At 37.3% G+C, this 11,910-nt stretch overlaps 1 protein-coding gene across 1 annotated transcript in view; it reads left to right on the forward strand.

Moving 5' to 3' along the window:
* LOC146480090 (uncharacterized) overlaps positions 1-11,910 on the forward strand; it is a gene marked incomplete at its 3' end in the record, with an annotated part of 176,502 nt that overhangs the window by 10,335 nt on the left and 154,257 nt on the right. Inside the window, exons 3-7 of the mRNA XM_085110092.1 lie at positions 4,970-5,245; positions 6,618-6,677; positions 7,270-7,455; positions 9,499-9,672; positions 10,446-10,586. Of these exons, the coding sequence (XP_084966218.1) occupies positions 4,970-5,245; positions 6,618-6,677; positions 7,270-7,455; positions 9,499-9,672; positions 10,446-10,586 (837 nt within the window). The remainder of the gene's footprint in view (positions 1-4,969; positions 5,246-6,617; positions 6,678-7,269; positions 7,456-9,498; positions 9,673-10,445; positions 10,587-11,910) is intronic.

Raw genomic sequence — 11,910 nt, forward strand, 5'->3', positions numbered from 1 at the left:
AGGACCATTTGGGTTAAAACTACTTTACAATCTCATAATGGAATCAACCAGAATGAAAAGAAATGCAAACAATATCCTTTATTTAGCGCAAACATTTTTCAGCTGATTTTATCTATTCCAAGAAATGGACATTATTCTTACAATTTATCAAGAAATGAACAGTTTGCCAAGATTGTAAGATTATGAGGAACAGATAGTGTTCTTTTTCTATTTTTATAATGAAACAAAGAAAACCTTTAACACCAAACTTATTTCTGGAATGTTCATAATTCTGTGACCGTGGAATCAGAAACCACTGAAACAGCACTTTTTACAGCCTGTTCATCTCGTATCTCATTAGTTTTTGATCCTTCCCAACACAAATCACAGAAACAATTCTAGATATTGTTCTTGGTTTTTGAATTTTCACTGTAAGGTAGAAGATAGATTGTGTTTATTATCTTTTCAATATGTTAGCTGAAACTGTGTTGGATATTCACTAAAAGTGAGTATAGAATGATGTCAATATTTCAGTGTTTTTCTGGCCATGCCGATTTTCTCATCTGTTCTGAAAGGAAAACACTGCTCCATCTTAAAATTTTCGGATTATGTATTTTGGGGAATTGAAGCAATGTAAGTGTTGGAAACTGAGGTATACCACTTAAATATCCTCTGACATGTCCCAGGTTTAGTTAGGACATATTGCATCACATGGTGCATTTTGACCAAATACAGACATCTGAAAAACAGGGATTTCAAAACACAAGGTTTCTCAGTTTTGATGTATTCCATCTCTGACCAAACTGCCACAAAGTCAATCTAGAGTTTGAAAGTGCAATATCTTTTTTGCTTTTGTATGTAACTTAATGTGGTTCCATTGAATTGCATTGCACATTCTTACTGCGCATAATGTCTTGCGTCATTAGTGTTTTGAGAACATAGTCTGTTTTGCTAAGTCAATAACTAAATGGCTATTTCCTTCTAAATGAGCATGGTGACCTATCTTTTTTACCTCGTTATTTTAACTTAGCTATTATCCTCTTTATTATTAAATTTTTTTTTAAAAAAATGACGACAGCAGAATAGTTATTGCCAGAAATATGATCTTGCCCTCCACTGGCATACAAAAAATAGTGATACTAAGAACTTGTACACAAGAAACATTTTGGGTTGATACTGCTTCATGTTTTGCTTCCTTGCCAAGAAATTCACCTTTAGTTGCCAATTATGCTTCATACATTCTATGTATAACGTTTTTCTAAGTTCTGCTGTATCTATATAACTATGTTACCACCAGACATGGCAATAACTGATAAAATAAACTCATTTTTGGAAGCAGATACTGCAGGCAATTATGTGGTAAACTGAGTGGATCGTAGCTCCTTTGCAGACCTGGTGACCTATCTTTTTTATTTCATTTCTTGAAATAGTACATAGTAGTGAACAATCAAAGAAAATTTGAGAAAATTCTCACGATAACTTTTATTTCCCGGGAATCACCTTAAGGCTTTTATTATTTACACCTCACTGGGATTTAATACGTTTAAATAAGGAAGAAACAAAATTAATTGTGGTAGTTGTTAGAAAACTTTTTTTAAATGATCTTTAATTGGCATGTTTAAAACATTATTCTCAAGGCTTATCAGCTTCAGTTTTCCTTTCTTCCATTCTGTCTAGGATGTTTTCATTAACGGCTTTTAAAGTAAAAAAAAAACAACTCACAAATTTAAACTTATAAAGCCACATGCACGTGCAGAATTTTTGGCAATTGCCTTCTTGATTTTATTGTCGAATGCTGAAGCTACAACAAGCCATTTTTATGATAATATCATCTAAGTTAAGGTTAGTCTCTACTACCTCAATAATTTTTGTTTTAATAGCTCTTTTTAAAATGCAGTGTGTGAACCTGCCGCCCTACATAGACATACAAAACATCCCACAAGCTGAACAAGAAAGCTATAAATATACAAGATAACGACTACATAGATTTGAGCTAAAATGCCTTATGTACCTTTTCTTGCTTTGAAGATACGATAAGCTTATCTGAAGTTCTCAAAACACACTTTTTCACGTTTTGAAGTCCAGTTCTTGTTTGTTGGCCACCATCTTGGATCGCAAACTCGGTTCCAGCCTTCACTCGGATGATGTGTGTTTTCGGCGGGAGCAGACCCAGGCCCTTTTTCTAATCCCCTTCAATTTTGTCTTCGAAAGAAAGCCAAAATGCGATTTTATTGCACTGTTGTTGTTTTCTTGCTCGTTTTCTTTGTAACTTCAACAATTTAAAACGGAATTGCTGTGTTTTTGTCAGGCTTCAGTGAACAAACGTGGTTCATGTTTGCTTGATAAGTAGTATTCACGCCACATTTTTGTGACAGGAAGATCTGTGCAATGTGCACGTGCCTTTTAACATTTCGTGTTATTTAATGTGACTGCACCCATTGCTAGTATAAAGCACCAAAGCTTTCAAACCACGGCTATTCACTGTAAGTACATTTTTGTTGAAGTAGATTACTGGAAGTTCAAGATTAAGAAAATTATTAAATTGTAAGCTAATCAACACTGATGTTCCACATATCAAAAATCTGTAAGGCTGGTTTTCACTAGTGACGGAGTCGGAGTTGGAGTCGTAAGCGGAGTCGTAAGAGCGCTTATGACCTAGTGAAAATCAAAAATCGGAGTCGTAAGCGGAGTCATAAGTGCGACGGAATCAGAGTCAGAAGAATCAGAACGTTTCCATTTTCTTCCGACTCCGCTTACGACTCCGTCGCTTACTTTCCGCTTATGATCTAGTGAAAACTAGATTGTCGGTGTCGGAAGCAGAAGCGGTAGAATAAACCAATCACAATGCAGGGTCCCAGACCCTCCCGCCTGTCGCGAGAAAACATGGCGCCCAACTCCATGGACGAGAAAGTCGCCAAGCGGAACGTAAGCGACGGAGTCGTAAGCAGAATGGGAACGCTGTTTTCACCAGATCATAAGCTCTACGCTTCTGATTACGACTCCGACTCCGACTCCGACTCCGACTCTGTTGCTAGTGAAAACCAGCCTTAAGCCCACATGAAGGTTATAACTTAAGCTTAACTTCTTAAATTTAAGCTTAATTTTGTTTAATTTTCAAACCTGTTCAATATTCGAATAAGATTACATTTAGTTAAACATCTAATGATAAAAATTAGCGAAAGAAGTTTTACACTACGTTTCGATGACTCCATGTCATCATTTTCAAGTGAAAAGAAATGAAATTGACAACTTAATAAATACTGGCAAGGCAATAAAATGTAAAATATACATGTGAAGGTGACAAATTAAATAAAATAGTTTTGGGCATACAAGACTTATTTTATTTTGTCGTAGATTCATTTCTATGATCTGGAAATGTGGAGAGCACAACTCAGACCAAATTTGTAAACCATACTTTTTAAATTAATTTTGTTCCAAATTATGTAACAAAGTAAGATAGAAATGAAGTCATATTCCGCAAGACGCTGCCATAGGTTACTATGCAACTGAGGTATTGGTAAGATACAGTTTCTCTCTGTGGGAGAGTTTTGAGGGATTAGTAGGCAATTTATCATTGCCACTGTGACCTGTGTGTGTGACTTCTGAAATGTGACCTGTCTCAGATTTGTACCAAAAGATATGCTAAAAGGCTAGTCCTGATGGCATAGCAGTTACCATGACAACAGGTCAGCTCCATAAAAAGGGTCTCCAATTTTCAGTTTCTGGAAATTATAGATCAAAAACTTACTCAGTCACCTACCTTTTTTATTGCTCTATCAGAAAGCCCCTTAAATTCTCTTACTCCTGTGGTAATATGACAAAAACTGATGTAGTAGATCTTGTGCTATATCAAAGAAAGGCATTTTTACCTACAGAAAAAATGTCCCTATTTGAAAATGACATACTGAATTTCTTGCAACTTTTAGTTCTGGTTTGTGTGATTTTACGTTGGACACAATTTTTGACAGAGATTTTAATTCATTCAGCTTACGCATACACTTTAGCTGAGGCATGGTTGGGTTACACACACACATGTGGCTAAAAAAACCCTTTCAAGCCACCTTAATCTGAAGTGCTGTCAATGGGACATTGCATGTCCTGTTGCACAAATGAAAAAGTATGCTATGAGTTTACTTGGATAATTCTGCATTTCATCTAACCCTTCACCAATAGCACATGCACTGTAGGCACGTACTGGCTGTGGTTCTCTCTTTGTACATAAGTTTAGATTTGTATTGAGAAGTGGCATGGCTTAGTGGTTAGGATGCCAGACTTATAATCTGGAGGTCCCCGGGTTCAAGTCCCGCTCTGACCACTTGGATTTGTTTCATGGTAGCCCCGTTTCCAAATCCAGCCAAGGCAACCCTTTGTGAATAGCCAACTAGTTTGCCTCCCACCAGTTGTAATTTTTAGCATGTGTTATGTTCAGTTTGTATATTGCTTTCACTGATTTGAGTGGTGACGATTAGCGCTACAGTGCTAAATACCTTGACACTTGAATAATATAATTTTTTTCTGTTACCAATTTGTATGTTTGGTAGAATATGATTTGTGTCAATACTTTGGTATGATGTAATCGTTTCAATTTTCCTGTTTATTTTTTAAGGTTGTTCTTAACTTGTTCAGATTGTGTAACTAGTGTCATAGTTATTTAAAATTCAATTCTGTAACTTATTTTGTAACTGATGATGGAGCCTTGTTGTCTCCCTGCTCGGCCTTAGGGCTTAGGCCCAAGCTCATCTATTGGTGATGAGTTTAGTGGCAGAAACATGTGTGTAAAACTAAAATGTATTGAGTGTTTCTTCAATATAATACCTTGTTTCCTGCTACGATAGACCTTCGTTTATTCTTTGTGTTACATTTTTGAAATGTAATTGTGTGCAAAATTACCAGGTTTTACCAGATCAATCTTTCTCGTTATAAAGTATTTTTTTTAATCCAGTTCATTAAAAGATGACATTTGCATTAATGAAAATGGTTTCCTTGACAGATCCTTGCATGCATGTTAAATGTGGACATGGAGAGGTTTGTGTTGTTGATGGCGATAGAGCCAGATGTTTGTGCCCTCCACGTTGCCTTGATCATCGTGTTCAGCAAGTGTGTGGAACTGATGGCATCACGTATAAGAGTAATTGTGAGTTGATGAGAACAGCCTGCATGATTGGGGACAAAACACTGGCAAAGAAACAGAATGGTCGATGTGGCTCAATACCTCCTACTGAGTCTCCTACCTCTTCCATTTCAATATCTGAACCACCTACCACAGGTAATATTGATTTAGTTTATCAACTGTTTTTGGCTTTTTTCCTGCCTTGCATGGCCAGCTTCACCCTTAAAAGTGATAGGAAAGTTTATTAGAAATCTAACAAGCTCAGCATGCAGTTATATGGTATGTATCCAGCTACATTTGCAAAGTTTTTCTTGCATGTGCATTTAGCATTTTTAGAAAATTAGATCACTGGTTCAATGCGGCAGTAATTGTACATTTAGCCACTTCTGTTCTGACAACATGGAAGCTTAAAGGATGGAAAAAGAAATTGGGAGCTGAAAGAATGGCCGAAAAAAGGTTGGAGCTCAAACAATGGAAGAAAAGTTGGGCAATTTTGGATTAGCTACATTTTTTACTGACATTGTTATAACATGTATGTACAGTACTAGTCACTTTTTCTGGGCAAGAGTAAATGAGACTATATATACATGTGTGTACAAGTTTGCCTACACTGTGAGGATGCAACATTTGTCTTTTTGAGCCAAAAATCTTCATCTCATGAATGAGGTAATCTCTGCATGAGATTCTAAATGGTAAATTGTTTGTGTAATTAAAATTCCATTTTATTTATTCCAAAATACTCTACCAATCAGTTTCAAAAAATTTTGATATTCATCATCCCAACCTGCAAAGGGTTGGGACAAATACAAATTTAAGATGTCTTTGTACGTATGCCACAGAAGCATACGGTATGAAAAAACGTATAATTTCTGGTAACTGACCCCCACCCCCTACAATGTTGAGTCTGTGCAGGAAAAATGCCTTGTGGGCTTCAACATTTTATGAGGGGGGGGGGGGGGGGAAGGGCGTGGGGGAGTAAAACGCATTGTAATCAGATAAGTCAAACATGGTTTCTTTAGTTAGGTCACACTAAATTGCTGGTTAATAGTGTACTTTTTAAGATTTGTCCCAAGACCTTTTGTCCTCGATTGTAGACCAAAACACAATGTCAAATTACTTTATTTGAAGTTTTTGCAAGGGAGTTTCACTCATAAAGAAGAAATTTTTTTAATATCATGTTGTTGTTCACTGAAATGTTTGGTATAGATACATGTACCCAATAAAGTTTAAGGTAGGTCTACTCCATAAGAATGCAGAGTATTTAAGAATGGCTATTAATAGCCAGTTAGAATTATTATGACCAAAAACTTTGGTGAAGATGATCAGCTACCCAGAATTCAAAAGTAACCCAAAGATAGGAGACAAGCCAGACAATTTCTTGCTAGCTGCATTGTGCTCTCCACGGTGTCAAGGAAATGTCTCCTGAAAGTTTGACTCAATCCTCACAATTTCCCTCTACTACAGTAAATTACCTACAATGGTAGCATGTCTCCAGAATTGTTAATTTAATACCCAGCTCTTATTTAAGTTGCAGTTACACAAGTGCCAACATTAAAGGTCACTTCTACTCAGCAAGTACTCACGACAGGTAAGTCAGTGGCATGATTTCATGCAAGCCTGAAGGAAGTAATTACCTTACCAATGATTGTCTTCCAACAACAGGCCATGTTAATGGGCAGTGTAGAAAATCTCTTGGAGATTTAGTGTGACTGGAAGGTTGTTAAAGCTGTGGTCACTGTTACTGTCAGCAGGGAATGTGAATGTTTAGGTCAATAATTGACAGAAGGGCTTTTGTAGAAAGGGATGTAATTGACTTTGCTCAAAACGTTTTCATTGCGCAGCAGTTGTGTTGCAAACAACAACTGAACGCCAACAACGAAACAATTAGAGCAGTCATAATTTTATTAAAAGTAATGACAGTTTCTCTGTGAGGTGGGCACCCTCAACCTACTCTGTCTGCCTTAGGGAGGAAAGGATAGAAAGCAAGTAAATTTGGCCACAGGCAATCAACCTGATTGTGTCTGCCTTATACTGAATAAGCCCGTATCTGTTTTGACAGAGTTCACTGTATAAACATGTATTTATTAAAGTTATCACATTTTCACTTATCAGTTACCAAGTTGAAGATTTAAGGAAATATCGTATCTTTGTATAACAGTAATTACGTTTTGTTTTGGCAGCACCTGTTCCAGAAGCAAGCCTTTGTGATGAGCCTGTTGCAGTTGGAAGTTGCACTAACTTCAAGGTTCGGTGGTATTACAACAAGAAGCAAGGAGAGTGTGTAGCATTTGTGTACACTGGGTGTGAAGGAAACTCTAACAATTTTTTTAGCAAGGATAAGTGTGAATCAATGTGCAAGAGAAAAGGTAAAGACATGAGGCTATGCCTACTTCCAATGACTTAACTTCAGGAAATGATTAATAGCTTATTATTTTTAAAAGTAGGTGGATTTTTCTTAAATTTTATATTAAGAAGCATTGCAATGAAAATTAAGGTGAAATTGATGGCAACATGGGTTTGCAGAGTAAAGATAAAATTTAGAACTCTCTTGGTAGCTTTCTTCCTATGAAACAGCTGGTCTGTACACTTGTCTCTACATCCACAGCGTTTGAGAACTCTTGCATCCCTTTTGGTTTTTCTGTTGTTGGCAGTCCCCAAATTGCTTGATTTGATTCTGACTTAAGGACGGTGCCTACTTTTGCTACTAAGCATACGTTCTGCGCATCTCAAGATACTTGGGTTTCCTATGGGTGATGCTTTCCAAAACAGGGATATTTTTGCGTGGTTTAAAACTAGGCAGAGAAAGTAGAACTCAGCAAGTGCGCTTGGTATCCAAAATGAAAATTGGGGGTAATCATGCATTTTTCAGAGATAATAAAGCTTCAGTTTGGAAAAAAAAACACCATACATTGTTTTGTATATTATGGCTTTTTAGGGTAATTTTTGCTTAATTATCTCTAAAATATGCGTGCATGGTTACCCCCCAATTTTTTTTTATTCCAATAGTCCTTCCTAAGATCTTCTTTTCCCGCATAGTCATAGACCGCGCAAAAATACTTTGGTATTAGTAAGCACCGTCCTTAAGGATAAGCTTTAATGATTTAATGTTCTTTTATGGGCAACAATGGCTGCATCTGAACTTCTTTGAATGTACAGTGTATTGTCAGTAATGTAAATCTTAAGTTAGATTGGGCGAGGACCTTATGAGCACCAGTTGTCCATTACTTTGTATGCTTGATCCGAAAAGAATATTACGTAATAGAATTTGTCATGATGTTGTATCATGACTTTTCTTGAATACAGTGTATGCTTGGGTAACTGAATATCCAGTACTCTCCCCCTTATAAAATTCCTCACCCACTATCCCACATGCTGACACTCAACCCTACCATTGCCCCTGTAATCATCAAATTTTATTTCATCCATCTTGCATTACACCTCCTCATGCTTTTGACTTATTTGAAGAACTTCCTTGAAAGCAGAACTTGCAGTACACCTAGGTCTGGATTTTGGTTATTCTCTTGTGATCATATCATTATTACCCTATACACCCAATTTGTTGATAATTAAATACTGCAAATACACTTGTAGACCATGATTGCTGAATGAAAAAAAAAGACAACATAATAACTTTGCACCAAAACAACAACAACAACAACTAAAATACAACTAAAGCACACAGTAGACGTGAAAACTGCAAAGGACCGCGAACGATAATGCTGCCAGTTGACGTAGGATCTACAAGAGACCTAATCAGCCAAAAATAAACTGTAACACAAACTGCAAGGCTGATACTACGTGAAAGAGTTGACTTTGCGAGACAACAACGCGACAGAAACCGACAAAACAGGGCTGCAACCGTGGACAGCTGTTTCGTTCTTATTGGAACTCGTCAGCATGGTGTAGCAGTTCTATATGAAACCAGCAACAGAGCCAGCTCAAATAAAATACATGGGTTTTGTTGCATTTTATTTGAGCTGGCTCCGTTGCTGGTTTCATATAGAACTGCTACACCGTGCTGACGAGTTCCAATAAGAACGAAACAGCTGTCCAGGGTTGCAGCCCTGTTTTGTCGGTTTCTGTCGCGTTGTTGTCTCGCAAAGTCAACTCTTTCACGTAGCATCCGCCTTGCAGTTTGTGTTAAAGCACACATGCATTCAAAGGGTGCAAGTGACCTTACGGAGAAAATTTCTTTAAAAAATTGTTTTGCGGTTACCATGGTTAAATTTATTTGCATTACTTTTTGAATCACTTTTCAATGTTGTTTGAATATAGAAACAGTAATGATTATGTTGGTACTAATACTGCATATGTTTAAAAACTGGGAAACTTTTAAATGTTTTGTTCCCCTCTTGCACGGTCTGCCTTTAAAACATTTCTTCCATTTTTTGTGTTTTGCCTTTATCAAGATGTCCCAGATAACAGGGTGTGTCCCGTGGCCAAAATGTCGTCGAGCTGTGTACAGCATAGCTCTGCCTCTGAATGTTCATCAGATGATGACTGTGTGGATGGAACAAAGTGCTGCTCAGTTGAGTGCTGTTCTGGGAGCTGCAGGAAAGCATGTGTCAAACCTGTCTTACCAGGTGACCAGAACATCTTTAATTTATGAAATAATTAATTAGGCAAGTAGGGGGGGGGGTAGGGTGGGGGGAGGGGATAGGGATACCAGTGCAGATGGAAAAGGAGGAAAGGGGGCAGTAACTGAGGAGAAAAAAAATGCCCTTAAATAATTAAACTGATTTCTTTCTTTCATTATTACTTGCTGCTAAAGGGGAGAAGAAGTCGATAGAGAGATAGGAGCCAGGAAATGGTCTGATGTGGGGGATTTTGGAAGAAGGGAGAAAGTGGGAAAAGGGGGGTTGCTTGATCTGGGAGAAAGTGGGGAAGAAAGTGGGAAAAATAATTTGATTACAGTAGAATCTTAATGGGAATAACCATGATTCTTTTTTCTGCGAGGAAAGAAGGAAGACAGGAAGAAGTGTACCAAACCTGTCCTTTGGGATTATACTATGCATCAACAACTTTTTATAATTTTATAGTTATTGATATTGGGAGTAGAGGACATAAAACATTGGAGTGGGGAAGGGGAGGGGTGTTAAAGGCTGTAGGGTCTTTGACTAAAAGATACAACATTTGTAAGAATTACCTGCTATGATTTGAAAAGACGACTGGTCTTGGGAACTGGGAGTGCTGTGTGTGAGTGACTCAAACTTTGGCTTTTATCTTAGCAATTGAGTGGTTTATAGCCTGGATGCCTGCAGACTCGGTATTTTTTGTTGCAATTCCTGTCACTTCTCTTGTTAGCTACTACTGTGCTGTTAAATAATGATTGTGATTGTGTTGCTTTGTATTTCAGCCAAAATGGGTACATGTCCAGCACCAATTGATGACAGGTCAGACTGCAGCAGTGAGTGCTCTGTGGACCATGATTGTGATGGAGACCTAAAATGTTGTGAACAGTCTTGTGGACGTATATGTGCAGAACCAGTCATCAAAGGCATGATGATCTTTTATTCTTTTTAAATTCTAGCTTTCATTCCTGGAAGGGGGCAATATGCTGAATCGTAAAATTTTTGTCTTTGAACCTTTTATCCTTCTGGTTTCATGCAATACAAAAATGCTATCATTGGTCTGTAGTACATACACTCACATAAATGTGGTGATTTTTGAGTGTTAACAAGAAAAAGAAGGGGTGTGTAGAAGTGCAAATTTTTAAGGAGATTTTGAAAAATGGAAATGTTAAGGTAGTTAAATTAAATTTGGGGGTTCAGTAATTATTTCACGCAAATTCATTGATGGTTAATACTTGCATAATTGATTGCAATCTTTGCTGATCACAATCACAGCACTCAAAATCCTTGTGAAAGGCAGTCAACTAAACCTTTAAACTACTTATTCCTTGCTTTGAGTGAATCACCAAGTCAAGAAATAAACTTACAGTGGTACAAATTAGTTGGTAACATGACTTAATCAGAGGCTCCTGTGAGCCAACTCATGAATGCAGAAGTGAGTAGTGGTAAGCATAAAGCAGTACTCGCATCTTAAACTACACTCTATCAACTAAGGATTTGTGGACGCCATGCGGGAATGAAGTGTGACCTGAAAGGTGTAAAACATTGTTCGCATTATGTTTGGTGGCCCAGAACTCAAAATATAAATTGTATTTAACAACAAATCCATGAAGGCTTATTAAGAAGCCTCATTTATTCCACATCATACACCGCTTAGATCAGCAAGATTGAGCTGCTTGAATAGTTTTGTATTTTTTAAGAAAGTTTAAATTTTAAAAATATTTTGGAGTCTTTGGAGTGGTTGGTATGCCAATATTTGAAAGTTGAACAACCGAGTGACATTTGCCCCACATTATGATGACTCGTTCATTGCGCATGTGTGCATTCATGAGTTAAAAAGGAGCAACCAACTGAGGGGATGAAGCTGCAACACTAGGGTTTGATAAGTTGTTGCAGCCAAATTCAGCCAAAAGTACTGTAATTTCCCCCTGAAATTAATGGTCCATCTCCAAGACAAAGTAAATGGAAGTGATTCAAACTGGAACAAACACTTTTAAAATTAAAATTCATAAATTAAAACTCTGTATAGAGTGCCTTAAACTGTGTTTGCTAGAGCACAACCAGATGAAACATCTCAGTTAGTGTACTTTTACAAAAATGCCAAACAAATTATGAGAAAGTGCTCTGAGAATTAAATTCCACGGCTTGATGTACTCAGACATGTAATTTTTAGCTTCCTGAAAGTAACAGCTATCTGAAAGTTGGGCCCCCTAAAGGCCTGCTCATTCTGAAACTAACGGCAGCCATTTT

Source organism: Pavona decussata, unplaced genomic scaffold, assembly GCF_977016875.1.
Source record: "Pavona decussata unplaced genomic scaffold, jaPavDecu1.1 SCAFFOLD_56, whole genome shotgun sequence".
Classification (NCBI taxonomy): Eukaryota; Metazoa; Cnidaria; class Anthozoa; order Scleractinia; family Agariciidae; genus Pavona; species Pavona decussata.